The sequence below is a fragment of the Oncorhynchus mykiss genome, chromosome 1 (genome assembly GCF_013265735.2).
Source record: "Oncorhynchus mykiss isolate Arlee chromosome 1, USDA_OmykA_1.1, whole genome shotgun sequence".
NCBI classification, from domain to species: Eukaryota; Metazoa; Chordata; class Actinopteri; order Salmoniformes; family Salmonidae; genus Oncorhynchus; species Oncorhynchus mykiss.
In genome coordinates, this window is record NC_048565.1 from 1559250 (window position 1) to 1581869 (window position 22620).

Below are 22620 nucleotides of genomic sequence, written 5' to 3' on the forward strand. Positions count from 1 at the left end.
CTGCTCCACTTGGGAGGCCTCAGGCCTACGTTTTAATGTTTTCATTAGGCCCCTGCTCCACTTGGGAGGCCTCAGGCCTACATTTTAATGTTTTCATTAGGCCACTGCTCCACCCGGGAGGCCTCAGGCCTACATTTTAATGTTTTCATTAGGCCACTGCTCCACTCGGGAGGCCTCAGGCCTACATATTAATGTTTTCATTAGGCCACTGCTCCACTCGGGAGGCCTCAGGCCTACGTTTTAATGCTTCTATTTGCCTACCATTATTATACTCCAAGTGCATAACTCCTCTATTCCCCCAAAATAACAATGTTAGCTTGCAATACAGTTCATCAACCACTAGAAGTTGTGCGTACACATGATTTGAGATTTGTGTGAAGATACGCACAGCACACTATCCCGTCAAATTCAAAATGGAGAAATACCAAACGTTGGTGTTGAATGAGGCCCCAGGGAGGTTCATACTGGTACTGCATCCCTTCAACACTGATGTCCCCTGAAGACCTCGTCAAAGATGATGTTTTAATGCAACAGCTGTTGATATTCGTATGGTTTTCTAGGAGCAACGGGTGTAGAGGACCGTCTACAAGATGGTGTCCCAGAGACCATTGCGTCGCTGCGGAAGGCAGGGCTCCAGATCTGGGTTCTGACGGGGGACAAACAGGAGACAGCCATCAACATCGCCTATGCTTGCAAGCTGCTGGAACCTGACGACGAGATCATCACACTCAACGCTGACTCTCAGGTGAGATCATCACACTCAACGCTGACTCTCAGGTGAGATCCTCACACTCAACGCTGACTCTCAGGTGAGATCGTCACACTCAACGCCATACTTGAGTAAAAGTAAAGATACCTTAACCCATTTAATCCCTATTCCCCCCCCACAGGCATGAAAATATCCTAATATTGTGCCTTTGAAATAATCTATCATAATTCTTTAACATTTTCTTGGAAAAGTAGGTGAAAAAGTGTGTTTAATGGTCGGTCACAATTGTGACTGATGGGATTAAATAGGCTAATAGAAAATGAGTTAAGTGAAAGTCACCCAGTCAAATTCTATTTGAGTAAAAGTCTAAAAGTATTTGGTTTTAAAAAACAAGAATATTGTGCCTCCTGGTTTGCTTAATATGAGGATTTTTTTGTTAATGGCATTTTTACTTTTGATACTTAAAAACCTCTTAGGGCTCCCCTGAATTATTTCAACATTTTGTTAAAAATCGCGCAACATTTCAACGTCCTGCTACTCATGCCAGGAATATAGTATATGCATAGGATTAGTATGTGTGGATAGAAAACACTCTGACGTTTCTAAAACTGGTTAAATGATGTCTGTGACTATAACAGAACGTGAACAGCAAGCGAAATCCCAAGAAAAACCTGGTCACAAGAACCACAAAAAAGTATTCATCCGCCAGTCTCTGAATTGTCTATCACAAGAGAAAATAGATAACGGTGATGTTGCAGTACCTACAGCTTCCACACGATGTCGCCAGTACTGGCATTTTCATTGGTTTAAATCCTTGGTGGAATAAGAAATAGGCCCTTCCTGTCATCCAGGAACAGGAAGAGGCTTATGGGAGAGAGACAATGCACACTGATTTCAAGAGTAGCTGCTATTGAATACAGATCGCCCAGTGATCAATTTGATCGATTATTAACGGTTACAAACGTAGTTTGAAGTGTTTTGTAAAAGTTTATAGGCAACTTTTTTAATTTTAAAAAATGACGTTGCGTTTTGGAACGGAGTTTTGCCATGGATCAGACGGGCTATATAAATTGACATTTTGGGTATTCTCTGCATGTGTGTTTTAATGGAAGTTTGAGTTTTATCGAGTACGATTAGCATTTGGCGTTGCGCATTTCCGCAGATTATTGGCCTTAAGAGGTTGCGACGAGCAATCCCGTATCCGGGATCCTATTTACAGGAGCGTAATTATAGCCTCAAGCTCATTACCATAACGCAACGTTAACTATTCATGAAAATCGCAAATGAAATGAAATAAATATATTAGCTCTCAAGCTTAGCCTTTTGTTAACAACACTGCCATCTCAGATTTTCAAAATATGCTTTTGAACCATAGCTAAACAAGCATTTGTGTAAGAGTATTGATAGCTAGCATACCATTAAGCCTAGCATTCAGCAGGCAACATTTTCACAAAAACAATAAAAGCATTCAAATAAAATAATTTACCTTCAGATGTTTTCAATGAGGAGACTCTCAGTTAGATAGCAAATGTTCAGTTTTTCCAAAAATATTATTTGTGTAGGACAAATCGCTCCGTTTTGTTCATCACGTTTGGGTAAGAAAAAAAACGAAAATTAAGTCATTACAACGCAAACTTTTTTCCAAATTAACTCCATAATATCGACAGAAACATGGCAAACGTTGTTTAGAATCAATCCTCAAGGTGTTTTTCACATATCTATCGATGATAAATCATTCGTGGCAGTTGACTTTCTCCTCTGAAGAAAATGGAACGCGCATGGAGCTGGAGATTACGCAATAATTTCGACGGAGGACACCGGGCGGACACCTGGTAAATGTAGTCTCTTATGGTCAATCTTCCAATGATATGCCTACAAATACGTCACAATGCTGCAGACACCTTGGGGAAACGACAGAAAGTGCAGGCTCATTCCTGGCGCATTCACAGCCAAATAAGGAGACATTGGAACACAGGGCATTCAAAATCTGGACCATTTCCTGTATGAAATTTAATCTTGGTTTCGCCTGTAGCATTAGTTCTGGGGCACTCACAGATAATATCTTTGCAGTTTTGGAAACGTCAAGAGTTTTTTCTTTCCAAAGCTGTCAATTACATGCATAGTCGAGCATCTTTTCGTGACAAAATATCTTGTTTAAAACGGGAACGTTTTTTATCCAAAAATTAAAAGAGCGCCCCCTATCTCAAAGAAATTAATTGACGGATAGCCAGGGGCGCACTCCCAACACTCAGACATCATTTACAAATGAAGCATGTGTGTTTAGTGAGTCCGCCAGTAGGGATGACCGGGGATATTCTCTGTTTAGTGAGTCCTCCAGATCAGAGACAGTAGGGATGACCGGGATGTTCTCTGTTTAGTGAGTCCTCCAGATCAGAGTCAGTAGGGATGACCGGGTATGTTCTCTGTTTAGTGAGTCCTCCAGATCAGAGACAGTAGGGATGACCAGGGATGTTCTCTGTTTAGCGAGTCCTCCAGATCAGAGGCAGTAGGGATGACCAGGGATGTTCTCTGTTTAGTGAGTCCTCCAGATCAGAGGCAGTAGGGATGACCAGGGATGTTCTCTGTTTAGTGAGTCCTCCAGATCAGAGACAGTAGGGATGACCAGGGATGTTCTCTGTTTAGTGAGTCCTCCAGATCAGAGACAGTAGGGATGACCAGGGATGTTCTCTGTTTAGCGAGTCCTCCAGATCAGAAGCAGTAAGGATGACCGGGGATGTTCTCTGTTTAGTGAGTCCTCCAGATCAGTTAATGGTTACATGGTTAGCAGATGTTATTGGTCACATGGTTAGCAGATGTTATTGGTCACGTGGTTAGCAGATGTTATTGGTCACGTGGTTAGCAGATGTTAATGGTCACGTGGTTAGCAGATGTTAATGGCCACATGGTTAGCAGATGTTAATGGTCACATGGTTAGCAGATGTTATTGGTCACATGGTTAGCATATGTTAATGGTCACATGGTTAGCAGATGTTAATGGTCACGTTGTTAGCAGATGTTAATGGTCACATGGTTAGCAGATGTTAATGGTCGCATAGTTAGCAGATGTTATTGGTCACATGGTTAGCAGATGTTATTGGTCACATGGTTAGCAGATGTTATTGGTCACATGGTTAGCAGATGTTATTGGTCACATGGTTAGCAGATGTTAATGGTCACGTGGTTAGCAGATGTTAATGGTCACGTGGTTAGCAGATGTTAATGGTCACGTGGTTAGCAGATGTTATTGGTCACATGGTTAGCAGGTGTTATTGGTCACGTGGTTAGCAGGTGTTATTGGTCACGTGGTTAGCAGGTGTTATTGGTCACGTGGTTAGCAGATGTTATTGGTCACATGGTTAGCAGATGTTATTGGTCACATGGTTAGCAGATGTTATTGGTCACATGGTTAGCAGATGTCAATGCGAGGGTAGCGAAATGCTTGTGCTTCTAGTTCTGACAGTGCAGTAATATTTAACAAGTAATCTAACAATTCCACAACAACTACCTAATATACACAAATCTAAAGGGATGGAATAAGAATATGTACATATAAATATATGGATGAGCGATGGCCGAGCGGCATCGGCAAGGTGCAGTAGATATATATAAAATACATGTGATATGAGTAATGTAAGATATGTAAACATTATTAAAGTGGCATTATTTAAAGTAACTAATGATACCTTTTATTAAAGTGGCAGCAGCCTCTCTGAGTTAGTGGTGGCTGTTTAACAGTCTGATGGCCTTGAGATGGAAGCTGTTTTTCAGTCTCTCGGTTCCAGCTTTGATGCACCTGTACTGACCTCGCCTTCTGGATGATAGCGGGGTGAACAGGCAGTGGCTCGGGTGGTTGTTGTCCTGGATGATATTTTTGGCCTTCCTGTGACATCGGGTGGTGTAGGTGTCCTGGAGGGCAGTTAGTTTGCCCCCGGTGATGCATTGTGCAGACCTCACTACCCTCTGGAGAGCCCTACGGTTGTGGGCGGTGCAGTTGCAGTACCAGGTTGTGATACAGCCCGACAGAATGCTCTCAGTTGTGCGTCTGTAAAAGTTTGGTTTTGGGTGACAAGTCATATTTCTTCAACCTCCTGAGTTTGAAGAGGCGCTGTTGCTCAACGTTGAGGAACTTAAAACTTTGTCTGTGGACCTGTTGGGGCGGTATGCAAACTGAAGTGGGTCTAAGGTGGCCGGTAAGGTGGAGGTTATATGATCCTTGACTAGACTCTCAAAGCACTTCATAATGACAGAAGTGAGTGCTACGGGGCGATAGTGATTTAGTTGAGTTATCTTTGCCTTCTTGGGTGCAGGAACAATGGTGGCCATCTTGAAGCATGTGGGGACAGCAGACTAGAATAAGTAATGATGGACTGTCATTTCTCTTTGCTTATTTGAGCTGTTCTTGCCATAATATGGACTTAGCCTTATTTGGTAAAATACCGTGTTCTGTATACCCCCCCCTACCTTGTCACAACATAACTGATTGGCTCAAACACATCAAGAAGGAAATACATTTCACAAATTAACTTTTAACAAGGCACAGCTTTTAATTGAAATGCATTCCAGGTGACTTCCTCATGAAGCTGGTTGAGAGAATGCCAAGAGTGTGCAAAGCTGTCATTAAGGCAAAGGGTGGCTACTTTGAAGAAACTCTAATATAAAATATATTTTGATTTGTTGAACACTTTTTTGGTTACTACATGATTCCTTCCATATGTGTTATTTCATAGTTTATGTCTTCACTATAATTCTATCCATGTCCTGCGTGAAACAGAATATTACAATTCTTCAGGTCCTGTTGATAGGATATTCTTGAGCGGAGCTCATCCAGTTTATTCTCTAGTGATTGTACATTCCATTAGCGAACGGACAATCAGGTAGAGGCAGTTTATTTACTCGCCAACGTAGTGTCTTCAGGATGCTGGCTCATTTTCCCTCTCTTGCTCCGTCACTTCCTCTTTCTAGTCCCGGGTATTAGGGCCTGTTTCGGAGTAAGAAGAATGTCCTGCCTACTCCGTAAAGTAGAAATTTACATCCAAATTGTGGTTAGTGATCGATGTTCTAATGTCCAGAAGTTGTTTTCATACATAGGAAATTATGGCAAAGACATTATGTACCAAAATAATTAAGATCAGGAGCCTGTAAAACGGCTTGTATCCACTGCAGCACCATCTAACTGGAGGGGAGTTTCTACTACTGCTATGTCTGTCTCTCTGACCCTATGCCTCTCTCTCCCTCTGTCTGTCTCTCTGACCCTATGCCTGTCTCTCCCTCTGTCTGTCTCTCTGACCGTATGCCTCTCTCTCTCCCTGTCTGTCTCTCTCTGATCCTATGCCTGTCTCTCTCTTTCCCTCTCTGCCTGTCTCTCTCGCTTTCCCTCTCTCTCTCTCTGCCTGTCTCTCTCTCTCCCTCTATGCCTGTCTCTCTCTCCCTCTCTGCCTGTCTCTCTCTCTCTGCCTCTCTGCCTGTCTCTCTCTCTCTGCCTCTCTGCCTGTCTCTCTCTCTCTGCCTCTCTGCCTGTCTCTCTCTCTCTCCCTCTCTGCCTGCCTGTCTCTCTCTCTCTCCCTCTCTGCCTGTCTCTCTCTCTCTGCCTGTCTCTCTCTCGCTGCCTGTCTCTCTCTCTGCCTGTCTCTCTCTCTGCCTGTCTCTCTCTCTCTGCCTGTCTCTCTCTCTGCCTGTCTCTCTCTCTCTGCCTGTCTCTCTCCCTATCTGCCTGTCTCTCTCCCTCTCTGCCTGTCTCTCTCCCTCTCTGCCTGTCTCTCTCCCTCTCTGCCTGTCTCTCTCCCTCTCTGCCTGTCTCTCCACCTCTCTGCCTGTCTCTCCACCTCTCTGCCTGTCTCTCCACCTCTCTGCCTGTCTCTCCCCCTCTCTGCCTGTCTCTCTCTCTCCCCCTCTCTGCCTGTCTCTCTCTCTCCCCCTCTCTGCCTGTCTCTCTCTCTCCACCTCTCTGCCTGTCTCTCCCCCTCTCTGCCTGTCTCTCTCCCTCTCTGCCTGTCTCTCTCCCTCTCTGCCTGTCTCTCCACCTCTCTGCCTGTCTCTCCACCTCTCTGCCTGTCTCTCCCCCTCTCTGCCTGTCTCTCTCTCTCCACCTCTCTGCCTGTCTCTCCCCCTCTCTGCCTGTCTCTCTCCCTCTCTGCCTGTCTCTCTCCCTCTCTGCCTGTCGGTCTCTGCAACAGGAGGCGATGGCAGTCCTTCTAGAGGAGAGTCTACACTACATCCAGGCTAAGTTCCTGTCCTCGGATCCTTCCAGATCCTTTCAGAAAGACTACGCTCCAGCCTACTCCTTCCCCCCTCCTCCTCCTCCCTCCCCCTCCTCCTCCCAGACCCAGTCCTTCCTGGTGCACCGGCTGGGTTTGGTGATTGACGGGCGGACGCTGGCCTACGCGCTGGACAGCAGCCTAGATGAGAAGTTCCTGGCGGTGGCGAGGAGCTGTCGGTCAGTCCTCTGCTGTCGCTCCACACCACTGCAGAAGAGTATGGTGGTTAAACTGGTCCGGAACAAACTGAAGGTCATGACACTGGCCATAGGTATGTACCAGTCTAGTTCCTCAACACTGGCCATAGTTATGTACCAGTCTAGTTCCTCAATGCTGGCCATAGGTATGTACCAGTCTAGTTCCTCAACACTGGCCATAGTTATGTACCAGTCTAGTTCCTCAACACTGGCCATAGTTATGTGCCAGTCTAGTTCCTCAACGCTGGCCATAGTTATGTGCCAGTCTAGTTCCTCAATGCTGGCCATAGGTATGTACCAGTCTAGTTCCTCAACACTGGCCATAGGTATGTACCAGTCTAGTTCCTCAACACTGGCCATAGGTATGTACCAGTCTAGTTCCTCAACACTGGCCATAGGTATGTACCAGTCGAGTTCCTCAACACTGGCCATAGGTATGTACCAGTCTAGTTCCTCAACGCTGGCCATAGGTATGTGCCAGTCTAGTTCCTCAACACTGGCCATAGTTATGTGCCAGTCTAGTTCCTCAATGCTGGCCATAGGTATGTACCAGTCTAGTTCCTCAACACTGGCCATAGGTATGTACCAGTCTAGTTCCTCAACGCTGGCCATAGGTATGTACCAGTGTAGTTCCTCAACGCTGGCCATAGGTATGTACCAGTCTAGTTCCTCAACGCTGGCCATAGGTATGTACCAGTCTAGTTCCTCAACACTGGCCATAGGTATGTACCAGTCTAGTTCCTCAACACTGGCCATAGGTATGTACCAGTCTAGTTCCTCAACACTGGCCATAGGTATGTACCAGTCTAGTTCCTCAACACTGGCCATAGGTATGTACCAGTCTAGTTCCTCAACACTGGCCATAGGTATGTACCAGTCTAGTTCCTCAACACTGGCCATAGGTATGTACCAGTCTAGTTCCTCAACGCTGGCCATAGGTATGTACCAGTCTAGTTCCTCAACGCTGGCCATAGGTATGTACCAGTCTAGTTCCTCAACACTGGCCATAGGTATGTACCAGTCTAGTTCCTCAACACTGGCCATAGGTATGTACCAGTCTAGTTCCTCAACACTGGCCATAGGTATGTACCAGTCTAGTTCCTCAACACTGGCCATAGGTATGTACCAGTCTAGTTCCTCAACACTGGCCATAGGTATGTACCAGTCTAGTTCCTCAACGCTGGCCATAGTTATGTGCCAGTCTAGTTCCTCAACGCTGGCCATAGGTATGTACCAGTCTAGTTCCTCAACACTGGCCATAGTTATGTGCCAGTCTAGTTCCTCAACGCTGGCCATAGGTATGTACCAGTCTAGTTCCTCAACACTGGCCATAGGTATTTACCAGTCTAGTTCCTCAACACTGGCCATAGGTATGTACCAGTCTAGTTCCTCAACACTGGCCATAGGTATGTACCAGTCTAGTTCCTCAACACTGGCCATAGGTATGTACCAGTCTAGTTCCTCAACACTGGCCATAGGTATGTACCAGTCTAGTTCCTCAACACTGGCCATAGGTATGTACCAGTCTAGTTCCTCAACGCTGGCCATAGGTATGTACCAGTCTAGTTCCTCAACACTGGCCATAGGTATGTACCAGTCTAGTTCCTCAACACTGGCCATAGGTATGTACCAGTCTAGTTCCTCAACACTGGCCATAGGTATGTACCAGTCTAGTTCCTCAACACTGGCCATAGGTATGTACCAGTCTAGTTCCTCAACGCTGGCCATAGTTATGTGCCAGTCTAGTTCCTCAACGCTGGCCATAGGTATGTACCAGTCTAGTTCCTCAACACTGGCCATAGTTATGTGCCAGTCTAGTTCCTCAACGCTGGCCATAGGTATGTACCAGTCTAGTTCCTCAACACTGGCCATAGGTATGTACCAGTCTAGTTCCTCAACACTGGCCATAGGTATGTACCAGTCTAGTTCCTCAACACTGGCCATAGGTATGTACCAGTCTAGTTCCTCAACACTGGCCATAGGTATGTACCAGTCTAGTTCCTCAACACTGGCCATAGGTATGTACCAGTCTAGTTCCTCAACACTGGCCATAGGTATGTACCAGTCTAGTTCCTCAACACTGGCCATAGGTATGTACCAGTCTAGTTCCTCAACACTGGCCATAGGTATGTACCAGTCTAGTTCCTCAATGCTGGCCATAGGTATGTGCCAGTCTAGTTCAACAAAGTTTAAAAAATATATATATATATATTGAATCTTTTAACGGTTACAGAGACACACCTACTCATTCAAGGGTTTTTCTGTATTTTTACTATTTTCAACATTGTAGAATAGTAGTGAAGACATCAACACTATGTAATAACACATATGGAATCATGTAGTAACCAGAAAAGTGTTAAACAAATCAACATATATTTGAGATTCTTCAAAGTAGCCAGCCTTTACCTTGATGACAGCTTTTCACACTCTTGAAATTCTCGCAATTCTCTCAAATTCTTACACAGCTATATAAGTCATACTTCACATACACAGCTATATAAGTCATACTTCACCCACCACATACACAGCTATATAAGTCATACTTCACCCACCACATACACAGCTATATAAGTCATACTTCACCCACCACATACACACTCAGATATAAGTCATACTTCACCAACCACATACACACTCAGCTATAAAAGTCATACTTCACATACACAGATATATAAGTCATACTTCACCCACCACATACACAGATATACAAGTCATACTTCACCCACCACATACTCAGATATATAAGTCATACTTCACCAACCACATTCACACTCAGCTATAAAAGTCATACTTCACCCACCACATACACAGCTATAAAAGTCATACTTCACCAACCACATACTCAGCTAAAAGTCATACTTCACCCCCCACATACACAGATATAAGTCATACTTCACCAACCACATACACAGATATAAGTCATACTTCACCAACTACATACACAGATATAAAAGTCATACTTCACCCCCCCACATACACAGATATAAGTCATACTTCACCAACCACATACACAGATATAAAAGTCATACTTCACCCCCCACATACACAGATATAAAAGTCATACTTCACCCACCACATGCACAGATATATAAGTCATGCTTCACCAACCACATACACACTCAGATATAAGTCATACTTCACCAACCACATACACACTCAGCTATAAAAGTCATACTTCACCAACCACATACACACTCAGCTATAAAAGTCATACTTCACCAGCCACATACACACTCAGCTATAAAAGTCATACTTCACCAGCCACATACACACTCAGCTATAAAAGTCATACTTCACCCACCACATTCACACTCAGCTATAAAAGTCATACTTCACCCACCACATTCACACTCAGCTATAAAAGTCATACTTCACCCACCACATACACACTCAGCTATAAGTCATACTTCACCAACCACATACACACTCAGCTATAAAAGTCATACTTCACCCCCACATACACAGATATAAAAGTCATACTTCACCCACCACATACACAGATATATAAGTCATGCTTCACCAACCACATACACACTCAGATATAAGTCATACTTCACCAACCACATACACACTCAGCTATAAAAGTCATACTTCACCCACCACATACACAGATATATAAGTCATACTTCACCAACCACATTCACACTCAGCTATAAAAGTCATACTTCACCAACCACATACACACTCAGCTATAAAAGTCATACTTCACCCATCACACACTCAGCTATAAAAGTCATACTTCACCAACCACATACACACTCAGCTATACAAGTCATACTTCACCCCCCACATACACAGATATAAAAGTCATACTTCACCCCCCACACACTCAGATATAAGTCATACTTCACCAACCACATACACACTCAGCTATAAAAGTCATACTTCACCAACCACATACACACTCAGCTATAAAAGTCATACTTCACCAGCCACATACACACTCAGCTCTAAAAGTCATACTTCACCAGCCACATACACACTCAGCTATAAAAGTCATACTTCACCCACCACATTCACACTCAGCTATAAGTCATACTTCAACCACCACATACACAGATGTATAAGTCATACTTCACCCACCACATACACAGATAAGTCATGCTTCACCAACCACATACACACTCAGATATAAGTCATACTTCACCCACCACATTCACACTCAGCTATAAAAGTCATACTTTACCCACCACATACACACTCAGCTATAAAAGTCATACTTCACCAACCACATACACACTCAGCTATAAAAGTCATACTTTACCCACCACATACACACTCAGATACGTCATACTTCACCCACCACATACAGACACTCAGCTGTTTGTAAGTACAGGAACCTTTGTGGGAACTGTTTCCTCTATGAAGCTGTAGTGTATTAGAGCTGACCGTGGAAACTGGACCTTACTGAGGTCTTCCCCTGTTTACTGACTTACTGAGGTCTTCCCCTGTTTACTGACTGTTACTGAGGTCTTCCCCTGTTTACTGACTGTTACAGAGGTCTTCCCCTGTTTATTGACTGTTACTGAGGTCTTCCCCTGTATACTGACTGTTACTGAGGTCTTCCCCTGTATACTGACTGTTACTGAGGTCTTCCCCTGTTTACTGACTGTTACTGAGGTCTTCCCCTGTTTACTGACTGTTACTGCTGGTCTTCCCCTGTTTACTGACTGTTACTGCTGGTCTTCCCCTGTTTACTGACTGTTACTGAAGTCTTCCCCTGTTTACTGACTGTTACTGAGGTCTTCCCCTGTTTACTGACTGTTACTGAGGTCGTCCCCTGTTTACTGACTGTTGTTACTGAGGTCTTCCCCTGTTTACTGACTGTTACTGCTGCTTGGGGTCTTCCCCTGTTTACTGACTGTTGTTACAGAGGTCTTCCCCTGTTTACTGACTGTTACTGCTGGTCTTCCCCTGTTTACTGACTGTTGTTACTGCTGGTCTTCCCCTGTTTACTGACTGTTGTTACTGAGGTCTTCCTCTGTTTACTGACTGTTGTTACTGCTGGTCTTCCCCTGTTTACTGACTGTTACTGCTGCTTGGGGTCTTCCTCTGTTTAGTGACTGTTGTTACGGAGGTCTTCCCCTGTTTACTGACTGTTGTTACTGAGGTCTTCCCCTGTTTACTGACTGTTACTGCTGGTCTTCCCCTGTTTACTGACTGTTGTTACTGCTGGTCTTCCCCTGTTTACTGACTGTTGTTACTGCTGGTCTTCCCCTGTTTACTGACTGTTGTTACTGCTGGTCTTCCCTTGTTTACTGACTGTTACTGGTGGTGGGGGTCTTCCCTTGTTTACTGACTGTTACTGGTGCTGCTGGGGGTCTTCCCCTGTTTACTGACTATTGTTACTGCTGGTCTTCCCCTGTTTACTGACTGTTACTGGTGGTGGTGCTGGTGGGGGTCTTCCCCTGTTTACTGACTGTTACTGCTGCTGGGGGTCTTCCCCTGTTTACTGACTGTTACTGGTGGTGTTGGAGGTCTTCCCCTGTTTACTGACTGTTACTGGTGGTGGTGGTGGGGGTCTTCCCCTGTTTACTGACTGTTACTGGTGGTGGTGCTGGTGGGGGTCTTCCCATGTTTACTGACTGTTACTGGTGGTGGTGCTGGTGGGAGTCTTCCCCTGTTTACTGACTGTTACTGGTGGTGGTGCTGGTGGGGGTCTTCCCCTGTTTACTGACTGTTACTGGTGGTGGTGGTCTTCCCCTGTTTTGCTGTTTTAGCACTAAGGTGGAGTACAGAGGACAAGGGGTTGGGAGCTACTAGCTCCTCTTACTGAGTGTGTCTCCCTCTCTCCCTCCCTCCTCCCCCTCCTCTCTCCCCCTCTCTCCCTCCCTCCTCCCCCTCTCCCTCCCTCCTCCCCCCTCCTCTCTCTCCCCTCTCCCTCCCTCCTCCCCCCTCTTCTCTCTCCCCTCTCCTCCTCTCTCTCCCCTCTCCCTCTCTCTCCTACCATCCCCCTTCCCTCCCCCTCTCCCTCCCTCCTCCCCCCTCCTCTCTCTCCCCTCTCTCTCTCTCTCCCCCCATCTCATTAATCTCAGGTGATGGGGCTAATGATGTCAGCATGATTCAGGTGGCTGATGTGGGCGTCGGCATCTCAGGACAGGAGGGCATGCAGGTAAAGAGAAACATGAGCTGGGCCTTGATGCAGGGAGAGGACGAAGGGAGGGTGGAGAGGGGGAGGTGGAGACAGAAAGGAGAGACTGATAGAGACAGTGAGAGCACGAGAAGGGGATGAGTGGGAAAAGAGGGGGGAGCCGAGGGAGGAGGAGAGATGGGGAGACAAGGAGGAAAAGAGAGGACGGAGGAAAACCACAGGAGGGGAGAGGACAGAGGAGGAGATCCAGAGAGGAGGAGATCCAGAGAGGAGGAGATCCAGAGAGGAAGAGATCCAGAGAGGAGGATAACCACAGAGGAGGAGAACCACAGAGGAGGAGAACCACAGAGGAGGAGAACCACAGAGGAGGAGAACCACAGAGGAAGAGAGGACAGAGAGGAGGAGAACCACAGAGGAGGAGAACCACAGAGTAGGAGAACCACAGAGTAGGAGAACCACAGAGTAGGAGAACCACAGAGGAGGAGAACCACAGAGGAGGAGAACCACAGAGGAGGAGAACCACAGAGGAGGAGAACCACAGAGGAAGAGAGGACAGAGAGGAGGAGAACCACAGAGGAGGAGAACCACAGAGGAGGAGAGGACAGAGAGGAGGAGAGGACAGAGAGGAGGAGATCCAGAGAGGAGGAGATCCAGAGAGGAGGAGATCCAGAGAGGAGGAGATCCAGAGAGGAGGAGATCCAGAGAGGAGGAGAACCACAGAGGAGGAGAACCACAGAGGAGGAGAACCACAGAGGAGGAGAACCACAGAGGAGGAGAACCACAGAGGAGGAGATCCAGAGAGGAGGAGATCCAGAGAGGAGGAGATCCAGAGAGGAGGAGATCCACAGAGGAGGAGAACCACAGAGGAAGAGAGGAGGAGAACCACAGAGGTGAGAGGACAGAGAGGAGGAGAGGAGGAGATCCAGAGAGGAGGAGAACCACAGAGGAAGAGAGAGGAGGAGATCCAGAGAGGAGGAGATCCAGAGAGGAGGACCACAGAGGAAGAGAGGACCAGAGAGGAGGAGAGGACAGAGAGGAGGAGAGGAGGAGAGGACAGAGAGGAGGAGAACCACAGAGGAGAGAGGACAGAGAGGAGGAGAACCAGAGAGGAGGAGAACCACAGAGAAAGAGATGACAGAGAGGAGGAGAACCAGAGAGGAGGAGAACCACAGAGGAGAGAGGACAGAGAGGAGGAGAACCACAGATGAAGAGAGGACAGAGAGGAGGAGAACCAGAGAGGAGAGAGGACAGAGAGGAGGAGAACCAGAGAGGAGGAGAACCAGAGAGGAGGAGAACCAGAGAGGAGGAGATCCAGAGAGGAGGAGATCCAGAGAGGAGAACCACAGATGAAGAGAGGACAGAGAGGAAGAGAGGACAGAGAGGAAGAGAGGACAGAGAGGAAGAGAGGACAGAGAGGAGGAGATCCAGAGAGGAGGAGATCCAGAGAGGAGGAGATCCAGAGAGGAGGAGATCCAGAGAGGAGGAGAACCAGAGAGGAGGAGAACCAGAGAGGAGGAGAACCAGAGAGGAGGAGAACCAGAGAGGAGGAGAGGAGGAGAGGACAGAGAGGAGGAGAGGACAGAGAGGAGGAGAACCAGAGAGGAGGAGAACCAGAGAGGAGGAGAACCAGAGAGGAGGAGAACCAGAGAGGAGGAGAACCACAGAGGAGGAGAGGACAGAGAGGAGGAGAGGACAGAGAGGAGGAGATCCAGAGAGGAGGAGATCCACAGAGGAGGAGAACCACAGAGGAGGAGAACCACAGAGGAAGAGAGAGGACGGAGGAGGAAAACCACAGAGGAGGAGGAGGAGTAGATAAGGAGAGAGGATGATAAAATATATAAAGTAATGAGGGATGAGGAAGGACAGGAGGGAGGGAACATGGTGGAACGGTGTGACTTGAGGTTGTTTGTTAGAGGTGACAGATGGGTGGTGCCTACCAGAGAGAATATAGATCTTTCCTTTTTGTTTGTGAGGGAATGAGTGCCATCTGGTCCTTGAAGTCTACACCAATACAAAGGACTCATGTAAAAGTCAGGATGGAAATATACTTTTCATAAACCCTTAAAACATTGGAAATCACTTCAAAACAACTATTCTTTTGTGTGGGTTGTATTAGCAACATAAATGATTACACACACATATAATAATATCACAATGAGTTCTGGTTCCTCCAGAAATGTCCCGTACCTCGGGCCTAAATAGAGCCCAGCCCGGTAAAGAAGTTCAGGGAACTCAAGTGACCTTAGTCACGCCATGTTTGTCCGTTCATACAAGTGTAGCATAAACCCAGTATTAATCATACAATCAACATGTCAAACTCTTTTACCACACAACCATAAAGTATCATATCTCAGTAGTCTTCAACTACAACTGAGCACAAGTCAATACGGTATAAATCACACTCAAACAAATTTAAATACCGTATGCAAAAAGGTTGTAGTCAGTCGGTCAGTCAGACAATCCAATCCGCCAACAGATCTCCAGCGGAGAAAGGCCACGAAGAATCAGCAGAGACCAACTGAGATGTGAAGTCCAAAGGAAGCAATGAGTGGATCCGATCCTGGTTAAACTTGAGACAAGGCTACAAAGCAGCACTTTCAAATACAACAAAACAAACGGAGTGAAGAAGCTTCGGAACTGAGGGTTGAACACTTCCTCATTCGCACCACCATCACAAACCCCACTTTTTGTGCAGCTGATGCTGGCTATTTAATAGGGAAGGGGGAAGCGCCCTATCGGAAGGAGAAGCACTGAGACGGTTCAGACACATTCAGGCCCGTCACAACAGATAGAAAGAAGGTGGTTTCTGTTGGAACAGAATAATCATTCTCTCTCTACATTTCACATTTGTAAAATAACGTGGTGATCCTAACTGACCTAAGACAGATAATTTTTACTAGGATTAAATGTATTTGGCGAAGGTGTATGTAAATTTCCGACTTCAACTGTATGGGAGGTTACCAAATTTGGATTTGTTTTCAAATTATTTGGGGGGGGGGTCTGTGTAATCTGAGAGAAATATGTGTCTCTAATATGGTCATACATTTGGCAGGAGGTTGAAACTAGATCCTAAAATCAGCAATGTGTTCACAACCCCCAAAAAGCAGTGGTTCAGAGCTCGTGACCCCCCCCCCACACACACACTAAAACATCCCAAACAGCAGGAAACAGCCGTTATCTATGGAGATGTCCTTACATCCACGTCTGTCTGCTCTCTCTCTCTGAGTATTCTGTGTGTCTCTCTCTCTGAGTATGTTGTGTGTCTCTCTCTGAGTATTTTGTGTGTGTGTCTCTCTCTCTCTGAGTATTCTGTGTGTGTCTCTCTCTGAATATTTTGTGTGTCTCTCTCTGAGTATTTTGTGTGTGTGTGTCTCTCTCTCTCTGAGTATTCTGTGTGTGTCTCTCTCTGAATATTTTGTGTGTGTGTGTGTCTCTCTCTCTCTCTCTCTGAGTATTTTTTGTGTGTGTGTCTCTCTCTCTCTCTCTCTCTCTCTCTCTGAGTATTCTGTGTCTCTCTCTCTCTCGCTCTGAGTATTTTTTGTGTGTCTCTCTCTCTCTCTCTCTGAGTATTCTGTGTCTCTCTCTCTCTCTCTGAGCATTCTATGTGTCTCTCTCTCTCTCTCTCTCTCTCTGAGTATTATATGTCTCTCTCTCTCTCTCTCTCTCTGAGTATTTTGTGTGTCTCTCTCTCTCTCTCTCTGAGTATTCTATGTCTCTCTCTCTCTCGCTGAGTGTTCTATGTGTCTCTCTCTCTCTCTCTCTCTCTCTCGCTGAGTATTTTGTCTCTCTCTCTCTCTCTCTGAGTATTTTGTGTGTGTGTGTGTCTCTCTCTGAGTATTTTGTGTGTGTCTCTCTCTCTGAGTATTTTGTGTCTCTCTCTCTCTCTCTGAGTATTTTGTGTGTGTGTGTCTCTCTGAGTATTCTGTGTGTGTCTCTCTCTCTCTCTCTCTCTCGCTGAGTATTTTGTCTCTCTCTCTCTCTCTCTCTCTCTCTCTCTGAGTATTTTATGTGTGTGTGTGTCTCTCTGAGTATTTTATGTGTGTGTGTGTCTCTCTCTGAGTATTTTGTGTGCCTCTCTCTCTACAGGCTGTGATGGCTAGTGACTTTGCCCTACCGCGTTTCCGGAACCTTCAGAAGCTCCTGCTGGTCCATGGTCACTGGTGTTACTCCAGACTGGCCAACATGATACTGTACTTCTTCTACAAGAACGCTGTGAGTCTCTCTCTCTCACTCACTCACTCACTCACACAGCTAAAAGTAATGGTTGGACTTGCGATCGTCTGCTGGGGCTCAAACAGTGGGGATTCAACATTGAGAACAGTCAGGAAATGAACAGGAAATTACTGCTGATGTTTGGTGGATTGTATCACAATTCCAGCGGGTCAGAATTTACATACACTAAGTTGACTGTGCCTTTAAACAGCTTGGAAAATTCCAGAGAATGATGTCATGGCTTTAGAAGCTTCTGATAGGCTAATTGGCATCATTTGAGTCAAGTGGAGGTGTACCTGTGGCTGTATTTCAAGGTCTACCTTTAAACTCAATGCCTCTTTGCTTGACATCATGGGAAAATCTAAATAAATCAGTGAAGACTTAAGAAACAAATTGTAGACCTCTAACCTCTACAAGTCTGGTTCATCCGTGGGAGCAATTTCCAAACGCCTGAAGTACCACGTTCATCTGTACAAACAATGGTTCACAAGTATAAACACTATGGGACCACGCAGCCGTCAATCCGCTCAGGAAGGAGACGCGTTCTGTCTCCTAGAGATGAACGTACTTTGGTGAGAAAAGTTAATATCAATCCCAGAACAACAGCAAAGGACCTTGTGAAGATGCTGGAGGAAACAGGTACAAAAGTATCTATATCCACAGTAAAACAAGTCCGATATCGACATAACTTGAAAGGCCGCTCAGCAAGGAAGAAGCCACTGCTCCAAAACCACCATAAAAAAGCCAGACTACGGTTTGCAAACTGCACATGGGAACAAAGATACTTAAATGTCCTCTGATCTGATGAAACAGGAATAGAACTGTTTGGCCATAATGACCATCGTTATGTTTGGAGGAAAAAGGGGGATGCTGCAAGCTGAAGAACAAAATCCCAACTGTGAAGCACGGGGTGGCAGCATCATGTTGTAGGGGTGCTTTGCTGCAGGAGGGACTGGTGCACTTCACAGAATGGATGGCATCATGAGGCAGGAAAATTATGTGGATATATTGAAGCAACATCTCAAGACATCAGTCAGGAAGTTAAAGCTTGGTCGCAAATGGGTATTCCACATGGACAATGACCCCAAGCATTCTTCCAAAGTTGTGGCAAAATGGCTTAAGGACAACAAAGTCAAGGTATTGGAGTGGCCATCACAAAGCCCTGACCTCAATCCTATAGAACATTTGTGGGCAGAACTGAAAAAAGCATGTGCGAGCAAGGAGGCCTACAAACCTGACTCAGTTACACCAGCTCTGTCACGAGGAATGGGCCAAAATTCACCCAACTAGTGTGGGAAGCTTGTGGAAGGCTACCCAAAATGTTTGACCCAAGTTTAACAATTTAAAGGCAGTGCTACCAAATACTAATTGAGTGTATGTAAACTTCTGTCCCTCTGGGAATGTGATGAAAGAAAATAAAAGCTGAAATAAATCATTCTCTCTACTATTATTCTGACATTTCACATTCTTAAACTAAAGTGGTGATCCTAACTGACTTAAGACAGGCAATTTTTACTAGTATTAAATGTCAGGAAAAACTGTGGAAAAACTGAGTTTAAATGTATTTGGCTAAGGTGTATGTAAACTTCAAACTTCAACTGTATGTGTATTTTTGGCCCTGTTTTTAACAACCTACACTAAATCAACTTGGCTTGATATGGCCATCAGGTATTGAATGTTCAACTGTACGTAGTTATACAGGTTCACATACAGAACAGATCCTCGTCATCAAGAACAATGAATAAACAGACATGAAACAGCCAACATCATCAGGCTAAATGAGCTGCTCTTCTGTCATTTTCTCTATAAAGACATGAAACAGCCAACATCATCAGGCTAAATGAGCTGCTCTTCTGTCATTGTCTCTATAAAGACATGAAACAGCCAACATCATCAGGCTAAATGAGCTGCTCTTCTGTCATTTTCTCTATAAAGACATGAAACAGCCAACATCATCAGGCTAAATGAGCTGCTCTTCTGTCATTTTCTCTATAAAGACATGAAACAGCCAACATCATCAGGCTAAATGAGCTGCTCTTCTGTCATTTTCTCTATAAAGACATGAAACAGCCAACATCATCAGGCTAAATGAGCTGCTCTTCTGTCATTTTCTCTATAAAGACATGAAACAGCCAACATCATCAGGCTAAATGAGCTGCTCTTCTGTCATTTTCTCTATAAAGACATGAAACAGCCAACATCATCAGGCTAAATGAGCTGCTCTTCTGTCATTTTCTCTATAAAGACATGAAACAGCCAACATCATCAGGCTAAATGAGCTGCTCTTCTGTCATTGTCTCTATAAAGACATGAAACAGCCAACATCATCAGGCTAAATGAGCTGCTCTTCTGTCATTTTCTCTATAAAGACATGAAACAGCCAACATCATCAGGCTAAATGAGCTGCTCTTCTGTCATTTTCTCTATTAAGATATTATTTTTGCGCATGTGCAGGATCCGCTGGCCTCTTCCCCCCTCTCCGAGTCCTTTCCATTCCTCCTCATTGACTCCGTGACTCTGCTGCCGTTTTGTAGTTCTTTGTCTTGAACAGTAATCGAAGCAAACGTAAGCACGACAGGAGGGGAGTTAGCCTGCATGCAGCTATTTAGACAAGCTATACGTACACAGTATGTCAACAAGCAAGATACAGCCAGTCAGTAGCGATTTAATGGGCAAACATTGGCTATTGGGAGGCAGTTTTTTTTTTTTCAGCAACTCTGGCTAATGGCAGCGTAACTAATGAAGATGACGTCACACAAAACACTGTTAGTTTTGCTCCAATGTGTAGACTGCATCTTGCTTGTACTACAGCAATATCCATTAAAACAGACAGCCTTCATACAGTGTGCATATTTTTTTTTTTGGGGGGGGGGGGGGGGGGGGGGGGGGGTGTTGGTTCAAATCTCCACCAAGGTTTTATTTGATTTCAGCTGTTCAGAAATATAAGGCAGAGGCTTCATCATCATGTTGATCAAACTGGTTTTATGTTCAGAAGAGAAGCTCAGAAATATAAGGCAGAGACATACAGAACCAGTCAACCGTTTGGACACAGATAATCATTCCAGGGTTTTTCTACATTGTACAATAAAGGTGAAGACATCAAAACTATGAAGTAACACATATGGAATCATGTAGTAACCAAAAAAAAGTGTTAAACAAATCAAAATATATTTTCTATTTGAGGTTCTTCAAAGTAGCCACTCTTTGCCTTGATGCCAGCTTTGCACACTCTTGGCATTCTCTCAACCAGCTTCATGAGGTAGTCACCTGGAATGCATTTCAATTAACATGCCTTCTTAAATTGTGGAATTTCTTTCCTCCTTAATGTGTTTGAGCCAATTAGTTGTGTTGTGGCCCTATACAGCTCGTTGAGTGCCGTCTTAGTGTCAGTATTTGTTTTTCTTTTCCTTGCATACAGAATTTTACAAAACGGTTAATTCTGGTCTTTGTTTTTCTCTGATATTTCGTTGTATTATTATTTTGAGTGCCATCCTGATACAGGTACAGGAATGTATGAGATATGAATGTATGAATATATCTGTGTTATACCTGTTACCCGCTTCTGTAAAATGACAAACTAAATCGAAAGTTGGTCACAAAAAAAGGCCCAAATCTACAAATCAATCAGCATTAGAAATAAAGTTCTGAATTTGTGAGTGGGCCGAGACTGGGCCGGGCCGAGACTGGGCCGAGACTGGGCCGAGACTGGGCCAGGCCGAGGCCGGGCCGAGACTGGGCCGGGCCGAGGCCGGGCCGAGACTGGGCCGAGACTGGGCCGAGACTGGGCCGAGACTGGGCCGGGCCGAGACTGGGCCGAGACTGGGCCGGGCCGAGACTGGGCCGGGCCGAGACTGGGCCGAGACTGGGCCGGGCCGAGACTGGGCCGGGCCGAGACTGCAGTGGTATCCTGAAAGAGCTGTACATTTATTTCTAGCCCACAGACTGAACAGCTGTAGAACCTCTGTCAGTCGACTCATCTCCTTCCCTCTCTTTGTCTCCCCATCTCCCTCTCTGTCCTCCCCAGATGTTCGTAGCGCTGATCTTCTGGTACCAGTTCTACTGTGGTTTCTCTGGGTCAGCCATGATAGACCAGTGGTATCTGATCTTCTTCAACCTCATGTTCTCTGCCTTCCCTCAACTCATCACCGGTACCCTGGATAAAGATGTATCCTCAGAGACCCTCCAAGAACTGCCTCAGCTCTACATGAACGGACAGAACTCAGAGGTGTTAATGACTATTGATAGATGATATGGTGTTAATGACGAGTGATAGATTAGAACTACGTTAGCTCTACATGAACGAGCAGAACTCAGAGGTTCAAACAATAAAGTTGATGTGTAAAGTAAATATATAACTAGTGACTAGATAACATGGATATATAATTAAGATATTTAATGATATTGTGGTTATCCTGTCTGGTATCTATTAAATATATATATATATATACAGACAAGATAACCATTGGATCAAGATAACACACTTCAAAGATGAGGAAGTTATTATTCTGTGCTTTTGTTCCTCTGGACAGCAGCATGTGTATCCCCCACTAAGTTGTAGTTGTAATCCATTGTGGGGGGGGAAAGTCTCCAGGGACAATAGTTTCAACTGAAGGACATCTTTATGAAAGTCTATGATAGAACTCATAGCGCTGGGTACAGTCCAACAGGGACATCATACCCAGCTGGCTGTGGTCCAACAGGGACATCATACCCAGCTGGCTGTGGTCCAACAGGGACATCATACCCAGCTAGCTGTAGACCAACAGGGACATCATACCCAGCTGGCTGTGGTCCAACAGGGACATCATACCCAGCTGGCTGTGGTCCAACAGGGACATCATACCCAGCTAGCTGTAGACCAACAGGGACATCATACCCAGCTGGCTGTGGTCCAACAGGGACATCATACCCAGCTGGCTGTGGTCCAACAGGGACATCATACCCAGCTGGCTGTAGACCAACAGGGACATCATACCCAGCTGGCTGTGGTCCAACAGGGACATCATACCCAGCTGGCTGTGGTCCAACAGGGACATCATACCCAGCTGGCTGTGGTCCAACAGGGACATCATACCCAGCTAGCTACAGTCCAACAGGGACACCATACGCAGCTGGCTGTGGTCCAACAGGGACATCATACCCAGCTGGCTACAGTCC

At 45.5% G+C, this 22620-nt stretch overlaps 1 protein-coding gene across 2 annotated transcripts in view; it reads left to right on the forward strand.

The window, feature by feature from the left end:
* Positions 1-22620, forward strand: part of atp10a (ATPase phospholipid transporting 10A) — a 136553-nt gene that overhangs the window by 99183 nt on the left and 14750 nt on the right. For both annotated transcript variants that reach the window (XM_036978985.1, XM_036978913.1), the window contains exons 13-17: positions 561-745; positions 6883-7234; positions 13196-13272; positions 17338-17463; positions 21488-21688. In XM_036978985.1, the coding sequence (XP_036834880.1) occupies positions 561-745; positions 6883-7234; positions 13196-13272; positions 17338-17463; positions 21488-21688 (941 nt within the window). The remainder of the gene's footprint in view (positions 1-560; positions 746-6882; positions 7235-13195; positions 13273-17337; positions 17464-21487; positions 21689-22620) is intronic.